The sequence below is a fragment of the Trematomus bernacchii genome, unplaced genomic scaffold, assembly GCF_902827165.1.
Source record: "Trematomus bernacchii unplaced genomic scaffold, fTreBer1.1, whole genome shotgun sequence".
NCBI classification, from domain to species: domain Eukaryota; kingdom Metazoa; phylum Chordata; class Actinopteri; order Perciformes; family Nototheniidae; genus Trematomus; species Trematomus bernacchii.
In genome coordinates this window covers 666936-690483 of record NW_022987429.1, presented here as the reverse complement: position 1 = coordinate 690483, position 23548 = coordinate 666936, and the positions used below count along the sequence as shown (strand labels likewise).

The following is a 23548-nucleotide window of genomic DNA, read 5'->3' as shown; positions in this document are numbered from 1 at the left end:
AAAATCTGCCACTTCCTTACAGAGCCCCTCCTCCAACACACACGAACGCGCACATGACCAATGGGGGCACGAGATAAGTTTGTGCACAGATGGAAGGCTGACAGGCAGGTAGGCCATCCAGTTATTTTAGCCGGGCCGACTAAAATGATTGGTCGTGCTTTTTACAGCGCTACGGCTTCCACAGATGACATTTTTTAATGGATTTTTTGTCAAAGCACTTAAGATATTCATTGCTATCGGGATGTTAAGAGCATTCCATGGAATATAACAAAAAGTGTAACTCGAGCTGGTTTCTCAAACTTACCTACCCCACCTTTAAAGGTAGGGTAGGTAAGTTCGTGCCCTCATTGGTCATGTGCGCGTTCTTGTGTGTTGGAGGAGGGGCTCTGTAAGGAAGTGGCAAATTTTCTCCGGTTGTGTGTTTTCAAATTCTAGCGATCTCGAGCCGGTTTCTCAAATGTACCTACCCTACCTTTAATTATATAATTGAGTGAATGTTCTCTCAGTTACATTCTAATTACATCTGAACAAAAATCATGAGTTCATGTTGGATATTTTTAAATAGAGTATTTAGGCACAAATGCAATAAACATAACCTTTTGTGAATGACTTAGCTTATGTTTAAATATTAAGTCAGTTGTGAAAACGTTTTATAAGATGTTTCAATACTTCATTTTACCGAGATTAAGCTAGAATATTTATAGCATTAGCCTAGAGATGATAACACGTTATTATTCGTGGTTAGTTAGCGTAAAAACTGACGTTAGGTGCCAGTTGTTAACGTTAAATAAGTAAATATTTAATATAGCTAAGCTAACAATCATTACAGATCGTTAGTCAACAGACATGTTTCTGTAGTTTCAAAAAATGTAAAAGCAGCTCATGACGTCACTCTTTAGAACGTCGATCAGTTATTTATGCTAGCTAGCTAGCTAACGTTATTAGCATTTAGCTTCATTTGCAGCGGGGTATCGTCGGTAAGGTAATTAATTGACATGTACATGCGTTACTCTAAAAACGTTGTACAAAGTTGTCTTGAACGTACACGAAAGCCAGAACACATTTTAAAGTAGAAAATGGAGCTTTGAGCTTCACCTCGCAAAATTAGCTAATGCTATGTAAACACACTAATGACTAGCATAAATGACTTAACAAGATGAGTTAGCTTAATTAAACGCTAACCTAATTTTATTTTTTTGTTGCAGGTTTTCAAATGTCTTACTGGATCTGCTGCAACTCCTGCTTCCTTTGCCCCAGTGCTGACAGAAAACTGGCTGTCACCACCTGTGGACATATCATCTGCAATGTCTGTCATCAGAAAGGTAGAAAACAACTTAACGATACTAACTTTACGACAGTCAAAACAATCGCTGATGGGGAAGTTTAGCTTCACTTCAGTTGTAAAGTGATCAAACAGGGACATCTGTTGGACTCTATGGGATATTGCATAGCTGAAGACTGAGTTATACACCGTGTATTCAAGATTGGAGCTTCTATTTAACATTTGAGCGGATAGTAGACAAACGAGTCCCCCAGTAAATAAACTCTTCCTTAGAAATACAAATGTGATAGTATGCCAAAGTTGGTTTAATATGAATCTGCTCTATTGTTATCAAGCAGCAGATGAAAGGAAATATTTGATCTAGTGAAGCTCTTTGTTAAGGGGGGCTTCCAGTATAATTACACAATTTGACATTGAAAAGAGGATAAGGGCATGGAAGTATTACTCAACTGACTACCTTGTGTCAGCCCCCTGGCTTTCACTAACAAATGTTACTTAAAGACACATGTATCAATCAGGAATAGACTCATAAGGACTATAAAGAGACCAAAACAACTGCTAAGGGACACAAAACAATTGCACAATACTCTAAATTACCACAATTAAAACACTGTATGACTACAAAGAGACACAAAACAACAACACACCCACTCAAAATGACCACAGAGGGACGAAAAAACACAGATGCGTAACATTATCTGACCATGGGTGCTTCTCGTCATATCCTCAAAAGAAGTAAGAGGTAAATTACACCAATCATCATTGGATATTGGATTTCTTGAAGTAATCTCCTGGAAGTCTCTCAGTCCCACTTTAGGAAAGCCGATCATATTCACAAGCCATGGGTCTGTTCCCGATGGGTCAAACTCTCAAGAGTTCGATTATATTTGAATTCGCTCTGGCTTCCAGGGTTAAACCCAGGGGTTACACTTAATTAGTTTTGGGTCTGAGGGGTAAGCACTTTGAGAGCCCCTTTTTGTTCAGTTCCTAAATTAGATTTAGAGAATCCTCTATTTACTATAAGCGTAGAAAGGATATGCATTTTGTATTGTTGTCCATATTTAATTGAAACCTTTCTTTCAGGAAAACCAGGCATGTGTTTAATATGCAACGCCAAATGCCAAGTATCACCTCTCACCGACAAAGTAAGCATCTTTATTCCCATTGAATCCTTTGTGTGACTGTCTGAGTGGGATAAAAGCACACTAAAATCAGACTGATATCATTATATTACATTATAATTTTGTTACATTCATTTGAAATGTCTTTGTTTCAGAGCAGCTCAGAAGTGAAGGCCCTGTTCACCGACATCAACGTTGTGGCAACAAAAAACTTCACAGAAATCAGCAAAGTTTGGTCATTTTCGATCTTATCATCAAATATTAAAATCTTGTTAATTGTTGTTATATCAGATGAAAGTCTGTCAGTTGGAGTTCTTTATGTGATATTTGTATTTTTACATAAGTATAGAAATAACAGTGACTTTATTTCCCTTTTCTCAGGTTTTAATGTTCCAGGCAAGACACCAAAAGAGACTGTTGTCTTACTACCAGCAGAGGGTGAGAGACATCTGTTCCTGCTGTGGATGTTTATTGTGTTTGTGTGTGGGTTTTGAGGGTTTCATTTTGTTCATCTGGCATGTAATGGACTATGTTGTCTAATAATTGTGAAATGTCTGCTTTTTGACATAATATTTTTTTCATTGTTTGTTACCATGTAGAAAGTTTGATTTAATCGATTTCCTGTTCTCTTCGCTGCCCACTAAATGTAATACTATAGTAATAATTAACACCGTTTATATTACAAGATAGTCACAAAAGCTGCCCTACTGTGTCCCCATCCAATTGATCAATTACAGGATGAGAAACTAGAGGAGGTACTAGTCAAGATGAAGCAAGAAATGCAGCAGATGGCAAAGTAAGTGGAAGCACACGTTATTAATGCCTTTTCAAACCTATTTCTCAACTGCAGTAAATACGAAAAGTTGGGTGCCTCCTATTTTCTTTGATTTTCTTTCATTTGAAGGAAGCTGAAGGACCAGAGCGCCTACATCACTAAGCTGGAACACTCTCTTCATCATCAGAGGTAAAGCATAGAGGAGATATTCATTTAAAAATCACTTTCATTATTAAACACCAATAGGTCATTTTTATTGAAAATTGTTTATGAGTTGCAATTGTATAATTTTTTCAAGATTTGAGCTCTTAAAATTCTATGTGGTGCAGTTTGTAAATGCTTATTGGCAGGTTTTCCTTCTTATTTCACAGCCACAATGCTCTCTAATTAGCAGTCTTTAACTTTTCCACCAATCAAGCCATCTTGATCTTTGCTAAAAAGCATCTGGCTGATGTTTCTTTTTTAGCAACTTCACTCACACAGGATTTAAACAATAAACATCACATGTCATACTGCATCAGAGATGATATTGCTCATGTAATGAGACTCAATAAGGATCTGTTAACCCTCCTGTTGTCTTCGGGTCAAATCTGACCGATTTACTACTTTCATCAATCATAACTTTTTTGTTTTGCATTCGATTGCATTAAGGCTTTATGATATCTTTAACAGGAGACATTTGAACATATACAATTGCTGATCACCACTTTCATTGAATTTTGGATGATTTAGTCAACTTTGTAACACCCATGGTGTTCCCGGTCAAAAATGACCGCCATAAAGAAAAGGAATTAGTAACCATCCGGATCAGATCACACACACACACACACACACACACACACACACACACACACACACACACACACACACACACACACACCACACACACACACACACACACACACACACACACACACACACACACACACACACACACACACACACACACACACACACACACACACATACTCTAGATGTGCCCCCCCCCCTGATGTGCCCAATCCCCCCCATGTGACTCACACCTAGTCTGTCTGATACAATATTTACAGTTTGAAAGGGTGTTACATGAAATTTGGTGATGATGAATGGTTTTTGTGTTAATGTAATAGCAGTTAAAACAGGACCGGTCAAATTTGACCACGAACACCAACGTAAGGGGGGAAACAAAGACAATAGGAGGGTTAAGGTAGTACAACCTGATTTGGAATTGAACGGCCTGTTTGAGTTTGGCAACACATAAAGTTATGAACAACCAGCTGGCTGTTATTCCTCTCCTCTCACTAGGTGTCACTCCTGGCACATCTACCACAGCTTACAACCATCACCAACACTGAATTAGTTTAAAACAGAGAGACTTTGTTTTTGAAAAAGGCCAGAAAATATAGCAAAGTAGTAATTAAGTGAAAGTTTTGTTAATTGATATGTATCTGAAAACTGTTGTAACAAATGTTATAGCATACATTGTTAGAATGTGCAGCATTGAGTTTTAAAGTACCAGTGCTGGAGCGTATTTATATTTAAATGTTTATTGTTTTTCTTACTCAGTGCCAAAGTTTCTTCAGTGCCTCAGATGAGCCACAGCTTGCATACTCCACATGGACATAAATCAGGTAAACAACAATCCCATGGTATACAATGGTGTCACTTTTGTTTTCTTGTATCGTTCTTTATGCAAGACATCACCTCTTAGTATGGCACTCTGATGTAAACACCCTGAACTGCCATTTACATTTTAATACATTTGTATCATACTATGCAATCATTATACCTGATAATACACTGTACATTATACCTGTTCATGAGGGGCTGCTTATATTTATTTCACTCATCATTGTTGATGTCTTCAGTGCAGGAATATTAGCTGAAGTTGACATTAATGAAGATCATTATTCATAATATACTATATTATATGTTACTTTACTTTATTATGACTAATAACTAGAGTCCAAGAAAAAGTGGGAGTCTGACTTGTGTTACTGTTGCTCAGACTGAGAAAGAGGTTAGATATAACTCAATACATTGGATATAAAAAGCGTTTGAAGTATCATATGAAAGACAAGCAATGTAAATTGGCCCTAATGTTGCTTTTTTTACTTGTGATTATTACTCCAACCAAAGGCTGTAAAAACATTTAAACCATATTTCAGCATTAGGAAACATGTTTTGTTTTTTTAAGCCTGACCAATCAAGATTACAAGTAATAAAATGCAGAGCGAAGCAGAATCGGCTTGTGGCTAAAAAAAGGCAAATTAGACTAACAATGTCTTTGTGGGCTTATCATTGAAACATCTATTTACATGTATTCCCTGCATGACCACCAATGTCTCATCCCCATTAATAATGTTTGTGAGTTAATGTTGTTTTTATTGTCTGTCAGTGTCAGTCCTACAGATCCCATATCACTCCCCCATGTCCATCTCTAGACACTCCTCAATGAATACCATGTGAGTATCCTCCCTCCATAACGTTTCACTCTGTATTTAAATATTTATTTTATGTTGAGTTCGCACACCTCTCACCTCATCTCAGTCTGTGTTTCTCTGCCTTGCTTTCTCTCTCACCATAAGAGCGCGACAGAGAGAATGGAGGAGGTATTCCACAGTGCAAACAGGCTATATCCTGAGTTCAGCCCCGGTGTCTTATGTTAGCTTTAGCTGCTGTATAGCTGTGCCCTGCCCTGCGGTTATCTACACACACACACCTGAATAAGCTAAGCTTTGTTTGGGTTTAGTCAGGATTCCCTATTGGGTTTCCTTCCACACCGTTGACACAGGATTGATTGTCTGCCGGCGTTTAATAGTACAAATGTTTTTTTATTCACTGAGACTTTAGATTCTTCGACTGAGCAAACAGATGATGGACGGCAGATATTAACCCCAGCTGCAGAATTACCGCCATGCCTGAGGGCTCCATTTAGTTTGGCATTTAAAAGTAAATCGATGCTAATATAGCTAAATTAATTTGTAACATAAAATGCTAGGGATATTGTAATCGAGTGCTTTTGAAAATATTTAGATTTTAGTCATTGAAATTAATATTGAATGTAAGAAGTATTCACAAGATAATGAGTTCCCAATACAAGCACACTACTTCTTGATATTTTGCTGTTTTTGCTCAAGTTTTCTACAAATATATATACCATGTTTTCAGTAAAATAATCAACTGATTTCAAGAAATTGCTATTGAAATGATGCATTATTATGATTATGCATCGTAAAAACCACTGTAACAACATTGAATTATCTCACTAGTTATTTCTTTTTTCATCTTACTCTATGTACTCTATGTATTCACAAAAGGTATCTTAGGTAATTATCCTGTATTCTTGTTCTTGAAAATATTTTTCCAAAACGTTAATATCTGTCTTGGGAATAAAACTATACATGTCGGGGTTAAAGAGACGTTTGGCTTGTTATTTAAAAGAAGTTGAAGCAGTGCTCAGCCCACTGAACCCAACAGGACTAATGAAGCGTGCTCTCATGTCTCACAGCTCTGAAAACATGGACGTGGATGAAAGGAGTCTGTTCAGGAAAGTAAGTGCTATTATTCTTCCTGTAGTGAGCTTCCATTTTTAATATACAGTGTGTGATGTAACATTGATTATCCATATGATACAGCATCTGAACATTTACTCCATGACTCTAGTACAAAAAGATTATTTCTTTTGAATAACAGGTAGATACAAAGGTATGATTTGTGAAGTTTCTCTGTGTCTCTGTCTCTCAGCCCAGCACCGTCCCCAGACTGTCGTTAATCAGCCCTCCACAGGACGGGCGAATGGGTATGTGCTCCGCTGCGCCTCATTAAACTGTGATTCATGTTGAATTTAGCTCATAACCTTGGATCTGCTTTGGTGATTCCTCTGAAGGCCATAACTCTGTTGGGGCATTACACCAGTACATTCAGGGTTAGTAGTTTGACACCGCTCCTCTCTTTATCCGTATACAAGTATACAGCCTTTAGTGCTATATAAGCATACAACTAAAGGCCTTTTAACCCTTTTGCATTCAGAGGGACATGATTGGCTTTTGAATTGTTAATCATACTTCTGGCTGTGTTAATGCAAAGGCTTATACTTTGTGAAGGTGTGAGTGAATTTTGGAGGTTCAACCTCAGCTCTTATATTTAGTATTTAATAAACCCTGTAGTCTAAATACAGACACTTACAGTAGGACAAAAATGTCCTCATTGAAACACATGCAAATGTTTTTGTTTTCACAGCCATTACAGAATAAAAATACATTCTATTATATCTAGCTTTACCTGGCTTCAAAATTGTAGTTTTCTTTTAACAGATTCAGCCATTTTTTAATGGTTGTGTTATGGGGCTTGTATGGTATTTTGAAGGCATTATGTCATTAGAAATCTTTTTAAAAAATGTTTTGAGAATATTGGTTGGTTATGATCAGGACAGAAAATAAAGATTTATATCAGTAACATTGAAATATAATATTATAGACGATTTTATTGCAACTTGTTTAGCATGAAGCACATGGGTAAATAAATCAGACGTCATGCTACTACCTACTAAAAGTCCCTTCTCCTCTCTTGAAGTGTGTTTGGTGGTTATGGTCTCAGGGATTAAAGGAATACAGATGTTCGCTGTTGTTATGTTTAGGATTACACCGACTGAGCTACCCTCTTTGATTTAGTAATTTAGTGCCTTAAAGGATTTAACCTCCTTTGTGGCACATAAATTAGCTTTCAAATAAGAGTTTTGTTAAGTAAATATTGAAATGAAGGAAATCACAATATTTAACCAGCAGCAGCAGATTTATTGGGCAAACAGACATTAAGAGTTTTCTTATAATTAAATAAAGATGACTCACCATTTATCATAAAGCTCCATGTTAGACAGGGTTGTGTACATGATGTAGGTGTGTTCGATGTGAACATTGTGAGAATTGAACAATTGAATTGTTATTTTTAGAATACGATTCACCCATTTATCTTGTCGACTTAGAGGTTTTTCCAAATGAGCATGTGATGGAAGAATAGACATAAAAGCTTAGAATGACACAGAAATACCTCAGGCCTGTTTTAAATCATTATGAGGAGTGTATGACCTTTGTCACAGATTAACACTGGATCTCTCTGGTGTTCAGGCACCATCCCTCACAGGTCGTCCAATCAGAGCTTGCCGGCCAACCACTCAGCTTCGTCGGCGACAGTCAGGTGACTCATTTAATTCATTAAAGAAATCAGAATACTGCTCGAAAAAATTTACATTATGTATGGATTCATCTTGCATTAATTGTTTCTGTAGCGAAAGAGTGCTATAGCCTATTTTTTTCCTTTGTTGCCATTACCATAGACACTGTTTTGGTCCATTTCACAAAGAACAACAAACTACTTACAAGCACACCAAATCTGTGGCTGAATATAGTCCCCAACTACACTGATAAACTCTTTAGTCCTTTTACTCACATTTGCTAGTTTTAAGTAATTATTTTTAAAATGGGGAAAGCTGGGAAATGTGGAAAGTTTGGACACATGCAGTGTTGGTTTTGGTCATATCATATTATTTGATCTCCTCTCCTCTCGCAGTCGTTTTCAAGGAAATCTGATGACGCCAGAAATTTCGTTCGGTCAGAGCTCTGGATGGAAATCTCCAATCTTCAAACCTCTCTCCTCCTTCAGACACTCCATGTCCTCCCTGGTCTGCCCTCCTAGTTATCAGACACACAAATAAACAGTCAGGAAGCCTTTAGAGGACAAACACCTGGCCCCTGACTTGTAATAAATAAAGGGTATTAATATCACCAAAGAGTGTGTTGTGTTTTAAATCAAAATGTAATGTATTCAGCTTGTAACGTACTGTACATGAATGACTTAACTCAGATCCTGTGTTGTCAAATCAATTAGAGTGATTGATTTTAAATGAAATATGGTGAACAGTATCTGATGTCATAGGTCAGGTTATCCAGCAGAGTTTAGCCATGTTGTTTTTGAGGGAACTTCTTATATTAATCCAGCAGCCTTACATTCCTTAATTCAACATTACTCTGCAGCACCTGTTCAATGTACACAAATAAAACAGGGATTAAGGAAAATCGACTAATCTACTGATTACTAGACTTTACAAGACAAGACTTTGAGAATGACAGACACACTCTGCAGTGACTGAACACCCCTCAGGCAGCGGTGCCGTTTACCACCCTCCACACTCCTGGCTTGCTGCTTGTAACTTCAGTAACTTGACTCGTGATTTCACCCTCCAATCTTGTTACAAAACAGCTGCAAGTGATGGCAAAGCGAAAAAGTGTAACCTTATAGACACATGAGATCACCTGAAGTCATCGCAGGGGAAAAGCTGATGCAGTGCGTTGGACAGATGTGTTCAGACAGGTCCACTCTCTCTCTGTCGGCCCGCGTTTCTGCCTCCATTGTCCCCGCCTGTCAGGGCGTTGAATGGCGTCTATTGAAGAGGGCTCAGGTGTGACTGTGTGTGTGTTCTGGGTTTGAACACGCTATATTCAGGCCCTTACCAGCATGTGTGTGTGTGTGTGTGTGTGTGAAGTTAAAGGGTATTGTACAGAGTCAGTAGGCCTGATCCTCCTCTGTGCTCCGGTGGGATCTGAGGTCGTTTCCTGTTTTTTAAGGTCCACTTAGAGAGAAATGGCTCCCCGGGGCAGAATAAGCTGTCATGGTGTCACCCTCTGACAGGGAGAAGACTAAATCACAAATAATCTCTACCTTATGCCCCCCCCCACACACACACACACACACACACACACTGGGTCATCTCCTGTGCTGCACCTCTCACGTTTACAGTTATTTTGTGTGTGTTTCTTTTACTTGTCTTTCAAAATTAAGGTTATCCAGAGACATTTATTTCTCCCTCTTAATCTCTCTTCTCTCTTTTACTTTTCCCTCTGCACACACACCTCTGCATGGCTCCAGGCTGTACAAATGAGCCCTGCCACTTCAGAGAGCTAAAGAAAACTATTCTGATGTCAGTGGTAATTATTCAGCAGCATGTTCCCACAGTCCACCCCCCTCCCTCTATTACTGTGTGTGTGTGTGTGTGTGTGTGTGTGTGGTGTGTGTGTGTGTGTGTGTGTGTGTGGTGTGTGTGTGTGGTGTGTGTGTGTGTGTGTGTGTGTGTGGTGTGTGTGTGTGTGTGTGTGTGGTGTGTGTGTGTGTGTGTGTGTTGTGTGTGTGTGTGTGTGTGTGTGTGTGTGTGTGTGTGTGTGTGTGTGTGTGTGTGTGTGAGAGAGGCTTCTCTCTTAATCTGATCCAGATTTCACACTTTGTCACTCAGTGTTTCACTCCTGTGCTGTTTGGTGCTGTAAATGTAATCCCCTCAAGGCAAGACACGACATGAACTAAGTGATTTCACACCGGAGCTATTTGTCTTTGTGAGGTGCAAAGAAAGTGTTCCTGTAAAGATTTACTGTGTAGAATCCCCTTTACTGGTTAACATTTTGGTTGAAAAAAGACCAAAAGAACACTGATGAAGATGTCAAATATACGTGAAAAGCCACCAGGAAAGATTTGAAGTTATTTGAATATTCAGAAACGTATTTTACATTTTACTTAATTGTTCTGCACTCTTAGTATCCTCCTTTGAAGGAGTTTGATGATCCAACACAAACCATGTACACCTCAATCTGGGGGTTAATGAGGTGATCAACATATTCGGGGAAGAAGATATTCTTGTTGCACTCTTTTTGATTATTGTGATATTTCCAACTTTAATAAAAACAAACAAAAATAGACGGGATCATCAGTCCTTGGTATTTGTACTTTGGTTATTTGGGGTAAAACAAAGATTACAAGTATTTGTGTGTCATTACATGGCTGGGATTTTTGATGGATATAATATATCTAATTTGACAAAAAAAGATTATTGCTATCCCTAGTACTAGCTGTTTTATTTTTGGCTGGTTTTATGTAGGAAGGGAAATAACCCCGAAATATCATCTGTTAGCTTTTAATCAAATTCCATCGATCATCTGTCAAACATTTTACAAAATATTGTAATTTAATGCATATCAGTGGAACAGGGTATATTGCCATGACCTATAATAAACTGTGTATGTGATAAGTGTCATCATTACATATGTGATGTGTATTCTCAACCGAAATGCACTTCATTTTGTAATACCTCCAAATGCACTCATTGAAACTAGCCTGAAAAAAGAAAATTCCTTCCACAGATGGCAGAGTAAAATCATTTATGGAAAATATGGAAGTCAATTGTAGTCACACAAGCTGCACAGACTAGACATCAATTTGATCGGCCTGTAGGTGGCACTATAGCCTATCTGAGCCTTTTTTATATATCATGATAGCTGCAGCATGCATTCCTCTGCTGTGTGTGAAGGCTTTTGGACCACAGCTGCCTCTGATAGGGATCAACAGGATGAGGAAGGGACGCTGAGGAGGTCACACACACACACACACACACACACACACACACACACACACACACACACACACACACACCTAATCACATCTGCTGCTTTTGAAGAGGGTGCAAAGGATGACATCGAGGAATCGTTGAGCGCACGGGGCAGGAAAGGTTTGTTGCATTTCAGCGGAAGAGAGCTGAATAGGGGCGGTTTATGAGTCAAAGAGAAACAGGTGAGGATGGGTGACCTGGACCACTCGTATTCTCATCAATACACACACACACACCTACACACACCTACACACACACAGGCATCCCACATGTGAAGGCAGGCTGCTGCCTTTGAAGGGGCCCGGCCTTCTCCAACTGTCCCATGCATGCTTGAGTGATGTCAGCAGGACTGTGGAAAGAATCCTTTCCTGACACACACACACACACACACACACACACACACACACACAACCCTCCTTATCACAGGTAAATCAACTTGGTTTATATTTTTTACTACTTTTTTTAAACAAATGCACAGACACTTTAGCTTGCATAACACACACTGACTGACTTTCTTCCTCTCCTTTTCTGTCCTACACACACACACACTTGGCAGGATGTGCAGGGAGAAAAAGGGAACGAAAGACAACACCGAGATTAGGAGGCTTTTGTCACGGCTCTGTGGCAGACTTTAAAGGCATTGGCTCCCTTCCCCTCTGCCAGATTTCTTTCTTTTCTCACCCTGTCTGTCCACATCCCTCTCTTTTCACGGAGGGGGGGAGAAAGTAAACATTTGGTAAAGAGAAAGGGAGGAAGGGTGGAAGGGAGGGATGGCTGGAAGAAGGATGGAAGCCGCCTGTTGCCCTCTTTTAGCCTCTTTTTGTGTTTTTGTTTTCCTAGTTTTAATGGCGGCTTTGTGGCTGTGTGGAGGATGAGTGCAGAGAGGGAGAGGTTTGCAAACAGAACAGCGCTTCAATGCCAGCCAGGTGTCTGTGTTGTTCCCACCTGTGTGTGTGTGTGTGTGTGTGTGTGTGTGTGTGTGTGTGTGTGTGTGTGTGTGTGTGTGTGTGTGTGTGTGTGTGTGTGTGTGTGTGTGTGTGTGTGTGTGTGTGTGTGTGTGTGTGTGTGTGTGTGTGTGTGTGTGTGTGATGCATCTGCGCTTTTGTGCGTGCATCCATGTGCAAACCTCCATGTGTAGCTGTGTGCTCATGTATTACCTAACCATGTCAATCTCTCAGGTGTATGTGTAGGTATCTTTCAGGTTTGGTTGCGTGCATGTATGTTTCCCCCAGGTGTGTTAATGTGGGTGTGTGTGTGTGTGTGTGAGCCCTTCATGGTCACTGACTCTATTCACCTGAGCCTTCCTTTCACAGTGAAAAGGCAGTTGCCGGTGAAAAGCTCTCTGGACAGCTTCTCTTCATCACCAACCACAGCTGCTGTTGACTCAAGCGCCCAGGAATCTCCTCGGCGGGTTAACACCCTTTTAACCAGCCAACCGCGCACCAGCACCCTGAGAGAGGGAGCAAGAGGTCCTGCAAGACCTCAAGGACTACAGGACCAAACATTTGCTCTGGCAATGGACAAGATGTAGTCAAAATGCAGCCATCTTGTTGGTCAGAGGAAGTGGGGTTGCAATAGAGAAAAGCAAACCTTGAACCATCATTTCAATGGCTTACTGACGCAAGGTGAAAATATGCTCACTGACTCACTCACCCAGAACATTTTTTATTTACATTATAAGCCTCTTTGGTATCCATGGTTATAAGTGAACGTCATACACTTCACATTATTTCTGATAAATGCAGTAAAACTGATTAAAGGTTTTGTCTCTCAACAAAATGTAATTGCTAAAACAGATAGGCATTGAAAATCCTTTCTTTAACATTGCTACTTGACAACTAGTCATGTTGACAGAAGGTTTATGTCAAAAGAAAAAGAAAACAGTGATTTTAACCCAACAAAGGACTCATCCTTCGTCTCAGCGCCTCTGGAATGTCTTCACACTCCTCTGCACAAAGTGGAACAAACTGAAACACAAAGGCCTGCCAAAGGTTTCATTCAACAAGAGTTTCAGTTGTAATGTACAGCAATGACAAAGACTATATCCTGTTGTGTTGTTGTGAGCGTTCCTGTACACACAAATGATTTGCAGGAAGCTTTTTCATTCTTTGACCTGAAGCCTCTCTCTGCAGAGCAACAACAATACACACTTCTCTCTATTCAGCCGATAATATTAAACAGATTCAACTGAACGATCGCAGACTAATGACTTGAACAAATTAAATGTAAATAACTTTTTTTGAGTTAAAGAATGTTAATAAAAATCTGCATTTGAGACACTTTACACAATAATAATACATTTATTAGATACAACAGAAAATGTGCAGTCATGATAAGTAGTGTAGGCATTCATTGAGCAGCTTGTTCCTTTTTGGAAAATACTTTTTAAACAAACAACACACAATATGAAATTATAATCAATCAATCAATCAAAGTTTATTTATACAGCCCAATATTACAAATTTGACATTTGTCTCAGTGATCTTTACAGTTCATACAGAATACGACACCCCCCCCCCCCCCGTCCTTAGACCCTGGTTTTAGTAAACTCTCAAAGAACCCCCACATTATCTTCAGATCAAACTGTGGTATGAACAACAATGACTTGGTTTCTAATTTATTTGGATGGTCACTTGAGACTTGAAATCCCTAAATGTTTGACATTTAGGTATTTTGTGTAACACAACCCATGGCCCGTACCTCGTGTGTTTATTGTTGTGAGACTTTAACTGTATTGTTTCTTTTACTTCTGGGCTTGACCTCTCTTTGAAAATCTTCTAATCTCAACAAGACTTTCACCTGGTTAAACAAAGGTTGAATACAGAGAGACTGCGGCACTGATTTTTCTCTAAGAAGTTAAAGCTATTACAATGTTAGGTTTCTACATATAAAAAATGATGAAACGTATACAAATTAGATTTTTAGGATCTAAATGTCAAATAAAGACAGTAGTGCTTTCTTTAACATTTCCTCCTCCCTTCCCCGCCTCCTTCGACACCTCCTCGCTCTCCGCAGATCTTTTCTCCATTTCCTCATCTGCTCTCGTCAGTGTGAGCTCAACACATCTGTCAGCAGCTGCACTCTGTGTCATCTTCTCCTCCTCTGTCTGTCCACCCAGCAAACTCTCCAAGTCAATCAAATTCACAGGCTGAACATAAAAAAGGAACAGGAAAAGCAGGATATAATCTTTGAGATAAGAGAAGAATGAGAGTAAAAAAAAGTCACATATTTGCCTACAGTATCATTTATCCAGTCAGTTTTTATCTCACTCTTACACAGATGTAGAATGCAATATGTCTGTCATTGCTTTAAATCTTATGCTATTTATTTATCACCAGTGAGGCTTACCAGATGTAAAACCAACACATGGAGGATTTGTAAATTCCTCAGTAAGTCATGAGTAACTGTTGACTTTGCAGCAATTTCAATACCGCAGATTCCTGTGAGGGATTTCGCTTTTCCGTACATTTGAAATGTTTCTTTTCTCAAACTTTCTGCAGTTCCTTAACCCCTTACTATATCTTAATCTTTACAATCTTAACAAGTTATTAATCCGATATTGGTCAAAGAAAAACAAAATATAATATGAAAAATGTCCAATGTCAGTGATGTCTGATCCAATTTGAAGGAAATCTGGAGAAACAAGAAAGGCAATGGGACTACATAATATGTCTGGATTTAAGAAAATGTTTTTTTGTGTTTTTTAATAAAACAGGCTTTTTTTTTGCTTAATCTGTAACTTGTTAGTTGCGAAAAGTGATGTCCAAAAATATATTAAATACAAAATGAATAATGGCATTGCTACATAAATAATATGTGTTACAGTAGCTACCTGCTGCACCAATTACAGAACATTGCAATAACTTAAAGGGGACCTATCATGCAAAATGCACTTTTGTACGTCTTTTATACATGAATATGTGTCCCCGGTGTTCCAGGGAACTCACCAAGTGTCAGAAAACACAACCCTCTCTATTTTCCTCCATACCCAAATCTCTAAAAAAGGGGCTGCAACGGATCTGATAAAAACTGATCCAGATTTGAACACTGTCCTGACGTCAGGACGGTGGCGCTACGGCTATTGGGCCAACTCCACCAATCAGGAGGAGACAACCACGGCATTGCCGTTCGAAAGCGCTGTAGACGTTGTAGTACATATGCCAGGCCTCTAGATGGTGCTGTTGCTCACAGAATCAACCCTTGCAAAAACAGAGCTAACATTTTTCAAATTGAGCAAAATGAGGCATGGCTAAAATGCATGATCTGTTTGGTATTTTGAAAAAAAAAAGTATAAATATGCCTTATATAGGTATGGTCCTACACTATATTATTCAAATATAGCATGATAGGTCCACTTTAACTAACTGGACTTAAAGCCAGTTTGTGAACACATGGTGACTGGTAGGTCTTTACCTTCTAAAATCCACTGCTCCACAGGAAGTGATGTGCTTTATGTTCCTTGCCACACCTACACTTACTTCCTTGGAATAAACAGAGGAAGATCTGAGTGGGCAGCTTTAGCAGCAACAGTTGGAGGGATAGGTGCTCTTCAATATTTCATATTAACAATAGATCACACGGCTTTGTGTAAAGTGAAAGGTTTTGCTTGTAGTGATGAATCCGCATCATTTGTTTAACTGACTCTGCAGTTCCCTTCAGCCATTTTAGGGTCTTTCAGCACAGATAGGTAAAGTGATCTAGTTGGTGACCATAGAGGAGCATTTAGCAGCTAAAGATTCTTATATTTCCTTCAGGAGAGACTGAGGTCAGCGGGGAATGAATCTTAACTCAGAAACATACATCGTAATTAACGCTTATTTTGTTGGGCTGGATCTGTAAAAAGCCTCTTCAAATTTATAACGTAATAATATGTTATTAGTCTTTTGTTTAAGCTGGTTCTGCTGCCCCCAAGTGGCTAAAAAGTAAATACAAATCTGGTAAGTCAAAAGTAAGGATATCTCAGATGATAAATGCCTGTTGCCGAGATCAAATCAAAAGTGGCACTGTATTTCAAATATATCAAATGTACGATTTTTTCACAGTCCAACAGTCTCTAAAAATGCACTGCAACATTTTAGCATAATACATGTTGCTGAAAATCTGAAGAACACCCAGTAAGCTTTTTTATTATCCTATTATTCTGTTCCCATGTTCTGCCCTGCTGGCACCTCCGCCCTCTCGCAGTGCCCCATCCTTTCAGCAGTGTTTTCTTCCCCTAAATGAGTCAGAGAGAGAGAGAGAGAGAGAGAGAGAGAGAGAGAGAGAGAGATTGAGCCTCACACCTTCCGTCTGCACGCACTGCGTCCATCTGTCAGCCCTGCAGACGCACTCGCTGACAGATGAAAAGCGGGCTGCAGCTCTCACAATTGAAAAGCTGCAACTATTTCGAGGACATTCACTAAGACGGTCCCACGCTGCACTGTGAGGTATTGTTCTGCACTGGAATCTCTCTCTGTGGCAGACCATTGATTGATAGATACTCAGAGATTATTATCTCGTCCCACAGATACTGTAAAAATGCACCATCTTGTTTGGATAAGATGCGATCTTGAAGAAAAACAGGTACATGCACATAGATTTACGTTTTTTAATGGCACCTTTACACTGATTACAATGAGAGAAAACGAAAATGTAACCTAAATGAGAAGAGTCTGTACAAGATTGTCGATACAAAGATTATCGATAACATTTCGTATAATCCGTCAGCACATATAAATACATATTTTACAATGACATGAACATGGTATTTGCTACATAGCTTACATAACTACTATAACACAAATTCCACTCATGCAGTATAATGCCCGATTATATGAAAACAACTAAATAAATTACAAACTTTTGAATCTTGAGACAATTTACAATGTTTAGGTTGGCCAATATGTTGCTAGAACTATTTTATGGTTCAAAGTACAGTATTCGTACTAAGCTATCTAACAGTAACGATCATTTCAATACTAATGTCATTCCATGTACATGCTAGTGGTAAGTGCACATATACACAGTCTGTGGCAGTCCATCAGCTTTGACACAATACAACTTTAACATGTGAAATTATTAGTGAAACAAAGGGAACTGATTGGACAACAGTTTTCACAGAAGAACACAGCAATGATTGTGGAAAATGTCCAGCTCATCCAACAGAAAGTTATACATCAAAGAGCACACTCACAGCTGTGTGGTGTGACTTTGTCAACAGATGTTTCAAACCAGAACAAATAGGAAAACAAGAAGAAGATGCCAGAGGGAAATATTTAGCTAGTGAGGAAAATCATTTAGATAGACTGCATGCTTACTCTTTGCTGTTCTGATGTACTGATAATAACTTGCAATTTCTAACGTGAGGGCATTGTACTGGAGGGATGAACAAGAAAGATAACATCACAGAGGTTATCTGAATATAGGCTAGGTGTAGGCTAGACTTTCTTTAAAGTTGAAACAAAGGACTTCACAGGTTTATGAGAAAACAAAAGGGATTTAAAATTGGCATATAAGAGACTAAAGGCCTGGCTTAGAGTTTGATTCTGAGCTTTTCAGGACAAAGATATCATACCAATGAGTATTATAAAGAATGGGCATACATGATGTATCCATATGTATATATTTGTACATATTCCCATTTGAGTTTAAAGATTTATGTGCAAAATACATGCTTAAGAACGACCACATGTGTAACTAAAGTCACCAGGTGATTTCAATATATCACTTCACATGGTTGTTCAAACACACTCTTGTGAAGTCCTACCTGATTTATTTCATCCTTATCATCTGCAGAGAGAAAATCCACCTTGTTCAATCAACTACATGACAAGCATACAGTTTCTTTCATATTTGAGATTTGAGATTTGAAAAAAATGTTTAAACATCTCTGGACAGAGTCACCCCACTGTTTGATCCGTATGTGGCATGTGCGCCTTTCAGAGAGAACTGTAATGGGAAACAGCTGATCTTAGTTTTTCATTTTTTTATAATATAGTGGTCAGATTCTTGAGAACACACAGGAACGATAAGATGGAGACCTGAGAGAGAGATAGAGAGAGAGAGAGAGAGATGAGAGAGAGAGAGAGAGAGAGACTGAGTAGAGAGAGAGAGGAGAGAGAGAGAGAGACGAGAGCGATGAGAGAGAGAGAGAGAGAGAGAGAGAGAAACTCAGATTTTTGGTGCTGGTTTCCAATGAGACTTAAGTCACCTAACAGAAGCAGTGAAGGTACAAATGTAGCGATAAAATGAGAGTAAAATGTCAAATACATGAATAACCACTTTACAAGAGAGGGTGGGAAACAGTATGTCTCTAGAACACCTCCAACAAGAAATATGTCTCATGGCTTTGGTACTGTAAAAAACAATACTCTAATACTGTTCTGTAGTTTTGAAGATGATTTTGATAGGCCGTTTTAAAATCCTTTGGGTTTTGTGGATCACTTATATGTTTCTCGTCATGCTCCATGGGGGTCTAATCACCTACAAATATGACTTTACATTTAAATCCACTCTCTCCAACTAGAGCTCACATTGGCTTTGAAAACATCTAATCCAGGGATCACTTATATAGAGTCCTAATTAGCTTGACTCGTAGCAGCTGCTGCAGGTGACCCCTCGTTAGCGGCTCCGCACAGGTGTTTCCAATCAACCTGGCTGATTAGACCTCTGCTCAGGAGGAAGCCATGGAGGAGCAAACAAACTCAACTTATTAATGAGTATGATGAGGGCTTACGTTTTCCCAGCCAATGTGGTGCAACAAAGCACCTGAGAGAGGGAGGAACATATTCATCAAATGCACAAAACAGAAGGAGGTTCAGCCAACATGAATGAAAACACATGTGGAGGAGCATCATGGCAGTGTGGGGCTTTCAAATGGCAATTACATGAGACTAAATGGTTATAAAACTGCTTCAAAACCAACCTGTTAAAACATTTTAAACACATTTTGGATCTCATAATTTAATTATTTTAGTTTAGTAGCAAATCTGCAGGCATGAAAATTGTAAAAAAATATATATCCTGGACATATTTTAAAATGCACCGAGGAGTTATTCTGATTAATTGCAATAATACAGGATTAAAAGCAGTTTATGTATGTTGGCGGGTTCTGCTAAAGTAATCAACATGAATTTAAGCAGCACATATGGCTCAATATTTTGGGTTATCTATATTGGTTTCAGTTTAAAGCAGCATCTCATTTACCTTTTTGAGCCTCTTAAATGAGCAAAATAGAGCAAACAGGGTGAAAGAGGGCTTTACAGGTGAGAAGAAGGCACTATTGAAGAGTGCACATGCAACCCTGATCCATTATACTTGAGATCTTATTGTGAGGCACTTTTGGATGAAGTTCCTCTTTTTAAAGCCATCTAAATCTCACAACAGATTAAGGAGACTCTGTGACATATCCAATGATCCGACAGCTATCCACGAAATCTGGAAACAATTGTTTGAAGGCACGTTTTACACCAAGGCATTGTTGATGATCTTTTTTTGTACTGTTTGCTATAAAGGTTAAACGTATCTCAACTAAGGAGAGCGGCTTTCATCCTGCAGAAGGTGTGGATACAGGTGGAGGTTTTTATGGCTCAGTTCGGCTGATGCCAGATGATATACTCTTAAATGAAGCTATTACATTAGGCACATGCTATATTGTTCTTTATATATTACCCAGGATGAGGAACCATGCTAAATGCCATATTCCACTATATACATTAGTAGATGTAGGCGAGCTATTTCTGCTGTTACTGAGGAGGTTGTGGTTGTGTCCAATACTAACAAAAACCTTGAAGTTGCTTCAAATAAAGCAAAAAAGGAAGTTATATAAATCTACAGCAAAAAAGATTATTTCAAAATAAGCTTTGATAAACATGTTTTGGGATTTTTCTTTCATACATTACACTGGATTTCTTAAAAAATAAGGATATTTGTCTTCTTTCTTTACATTCTTCATTGTTTGTGTCTGTTAAAAGTCTGTGTACACATTAACATGGCTGCAGCATGATGGGGAAGAGTTGCGTGACTCCATGTTTCTGTATAAAAGTCCTCATGGTGTCCTGCATGTGGCTTTCCAGCAGTGAGTCTGGACCGAAGGAGTCTGCATGCTCAGGGACATGTCCGTGTGAGAGCTGGTGTGAGAGCGTGCTAACACTGGTAGTGGATGTGCTGGTGCTGGTGCACTTTCCCGTCCACGTGTGAATGTGTGTGTGTGTGTATATCCGTGTAGATCTTCGGATAGACCTTGGGGGCCAATCCAGTGCCTCCCTGAGCGACGAGCAGCTGCTGGTGGGCGATGTAGTCCTCGTATGAAAGACAATCTTTATCCCCATTGGCCGGTTGAGGAGTTACCGCAGGACAGGCTCGGTCTCGATTAGGGGCCGGAAGACGCTGGGCGGTGGGAAGAGCAGAGGAGGATGAAGAGGAAGAAGAAGAGCAGGTACGTTTGGATTGGCAGAACCAGAGGAGGGCGGTGCCTAAGATGAAGGCGACACCGGCTGGGATTCCAATAATGACGGGCCAGGGGAGGCTCGGGGAAGATGCTGTGGGGACAGCGTTGTTTTGGGGCTTCAGATCTGCAAAGGAGAAGAGGAAATGAACAACAGTAAATATGAGTGGTTTGAAGAACATGCAGTTAGCTGATCTGAGCTAGCATGTTATCATCAGGTGATTTTATAATAAGAAGAGGTGTATGCTTTGCTGTTTTCTGAGGTGAAGTAGCTGCATGAGATTGCTCTGTTGTATGGTGGCTTGACCAAAAAGAAATACAAATTCTAGTCTGACCATAAGCTCATTTGTCCGAAAGCCTGTACACTGATAAGAAGTCATTGTTCTTTAAATACGCACTGCGCAACAACCAGAAGCACGTGGCTAACTATTGTGCAGCACGATGGCAATGGCATGTTAAGCTAACAACCTCTGAAGACTGTCAATAGTGTCTCTTTTTCATGTAACTGGTCACTATGAAGAGCAGCAAAACAACTTTTATATTAACTTTCTCTAATCAAATCTGCTGGTCAAGTAACTTCCTCTCTAGTATTTTAAACCACAGCAATAATAATCACATACAACTCTTCATGTGCATGTCACGGTGCGTCCCAATACCTTTAATAACATACTATTTTGTATGGTAGAAGACAATTTAGTATCTCCCAGTACATCGTATGTCAGGCCAGCATGCTTTTCCAGGCTACTCTGACTCACAATTGTTTCCACAGGGATAAAGTTCAAGGTGCAATGTTACAACTTATGTCCCAAGTCTGTGCATACTGCATGCCACAGCACATACTTTATTGGGGCAGCTGCAGTACATATTAAAAGAAAAATAAAGTACGTGATGTAGTTTGCATCCTTGATCTCTCTCTGACCTGGCAGCACGGTGAGGTAGGCGCTCCTGAAGCTGTAGCCCATGGTGTTGGCTCCCAGGCAGATGTACATGCCGGCGTCCTCCTCCTTGGCTCTGGCGATCAGCAGCTTGTTGAGGTACGACCCGTCAGGGCGGGACCACACCTCCCCTGTGGGCAGGACCACGAAGCGGTGGTCTCCAACCTTTGGAAAGCATCATGCGAAGTACACGTTTATCGATCCATTCAGTTCATCTGCCTCAGAGAATAAGGATTACATGTAGCAGTGTGTGTATTTGTACCTCGATGGTGGAGTTGAATTTGTTCTCGTCACCGGGTTCGACTCTTTTCAGCCACTGAATGACAGGCTTGACGTCGCTGCGGACTTTACACTGGAAGGAGGCCGTTCCTCCGTAGTCCACGGTGGTGTTGACGGGGTGAGTGCCAGTCAGAATGGGTTTAGAGTTGGTACGTTCTGAAGAAGGAAAAACACAGAAACAAAAACTAAGATAAAAATCTATTTTAATTGTACAGAAGAATTGCTTATGGATTTTGTAACCTTGTCTAATTCATTTTCAATAAAAATCAGGGGAAAAGCAGAGTTTGGTAAAGCCACATTTATAGTTCATCAAATGATTGGAGTAAATAAAACTAACAAACCCGAGAGAATATTATATGATTTGCAGCATTATCTGAACAGTAACTGATGAATTGATCACCACATCCTCCCTGTCTGTTGAAGATACACAAACACACCCTTATCTCCAGCTCTTTCTCAGTTTATACAGCAGAGTAAACACACCTGCCACAGATATTCAAAAGTCTCTTTTCTACTATCTGTTAATACGATCACACTAGAACGTAACCGGAAAAATGAAGTTGCAGGTGTATTTTTTTTACCTAGAGTTATCACATTACACTACATTGCAGTAGTGTTACACATGTTTTTTATAAGCTCAAGGTGCTCTAACTTTAAATATTTTAACTTTATAAGTGTGAATATAGTCACAGCATTTCCTCAAGACATCTGGTGAACTGGATACCTACAATGAAATGCAAATAACCAAACATGCTAACCACAGGGCGCGACTCACATGTGGACAGGAGGAATGCTGAATGGTGTATGGAGGGTAATATTCATTTAATATATCTCGTTGTAATTGTTTCAGCTTCAAGAGCTGAAGAATGCTCTCTCAGGCAGGTGCAAACCCACAAGATAAATTATCTATGAATTATGTACCTCACATAGTTTATCTACTATCTCTACTTAGGGATTATATATGTTTTTTTATGGGAGATTTACAGTTTTTCTGTGCTGGACTCCCTTTTTGAAAGTTTTCTTTCTAACAGCTGTGAATGACTGACGGCCGAGTGAATCTCCACTGATGGAGAAAATGTCACATTTGACATTAGCAAGCAGCGGTTGATTTACTCCCTTTCTGTTCATGTGTGTGTGTGTGTGTGTGTGTGTGTGTGTGTGTGTGTGTGTGTGTGTGTGTGTGTGTGTGTGTGTGTGTGTGTGTGTGTGTGTGTGTGTGTGTGCACATGTGTGGTGTCTTTCAGGAAAGACTACAGCTGTACTTTAATGGTCAACAGATGTGGCAAGTAAAGAGAGAGGAGCTGGTCACATTCAGTAACACACAC

The 23548-nt window shown here is 39.5% G+C and overlaps 2 protein-coding genes across 4 annotated transcripts in view; one reads left to right on the top strand and one right to left on the bottom strand.

Annotated features, from left to right (window-relative positions):
* The first annotated feature begins 366 nt into the window (after positions 1–366).
* On the top strand, positions 367–8922 carry LOC117491577 (probable E3 SUMO-protein ligase RNF212). 3 transcript variants are annotated; one of them, XM_034141639.1, is made up of 13 exons: positions 367–388; positions 1206–1322; positions 2366–2427; positions 2559–2633; positions 2785–2841; positions 3141–3199; positions 3308–3367; positions 4724–4788; positions 5556–5622; positions 6669–6711; positions 6905–6959; positions 8284–8353; positions 8726–8922. In XM_034141639.1, the coding sequence occupies exons 2-13, from the start codon at positions 1214–1216 to the stop codon at positions 8868–8870; spliced, it is 867 nt and encodes a 288-aa protein (XP_033997530.1). In that variant the 5' UTR covers positions 367–388; positions 1206–1213; the 3' UTR covers positions 8871–8922. The 3 variants fall into 3 exon arrangements, with proteins under 3 accessions (XP_033997530.1, XP_033997538.1, XP_033997547.1); XM_034141647.1 differs by lacking the exon at positions 367–388 and adding an exon at positions 877–977; XM_034141656.1 differs by lacking the exon at positions 367–388 and adding an exon at positions 966–982.
* A 10314-nt stretch (positions 8923–19236) lies between these two features.
* The window catches only part of fgfrl1a (fibroblast growth factor receptor like 1a), a 70759-nt gene continuing 66447 nt past the window's right edge, over positions 19237–23548 (bottom strand). Inside the window, exons 6-8 of the mRNA XM_034140731.1 lie at positions 22207–22379; positions 21929–22109; positions 19237–21136 (exon numbers count right to left, since the gene is read on the bottom strand). Of these exons, the coding sequence (XP_033996622.1) occupies positions 20709–21136; positions 21929–22109; positions 22207–22379 (782 nt within the window). The 3' untranslated portion in view covers positions 19237–20708. The remainder of the gene's footprint in view (positions 21137–21928; positions 22110–22206; positions 22380–23548) is intronic.

What these genes read in the sequence shown, in the direction of transcription:
- LOC117491577 (XM_034141639.1), top strand. Translation starts at nt 1,214, where the DNA reads ATGTCTTACTGGATCTGCTGCAACTCCTGCTTCCTTTGCCCCAGTGCT. An exon ending in TATCACCTCTCACCGACAAA is followed by an intron (nt 2,428 to 2,558) that starts GTAAGCATCTTT and finishes TCTTTGTTTCAG; the next exon opens with AGCAGCTCAGAAGTGAAGGC. An exon ending in AAAGGAGTCTGTTCAGGAAA is followed by an intron (nt 6,712 to 6,904) that starts GTAAGTGCTATT and finishes TCTGTCTCTCAG; the next exon opens with CCCAGCACCGTCCCCAGACT.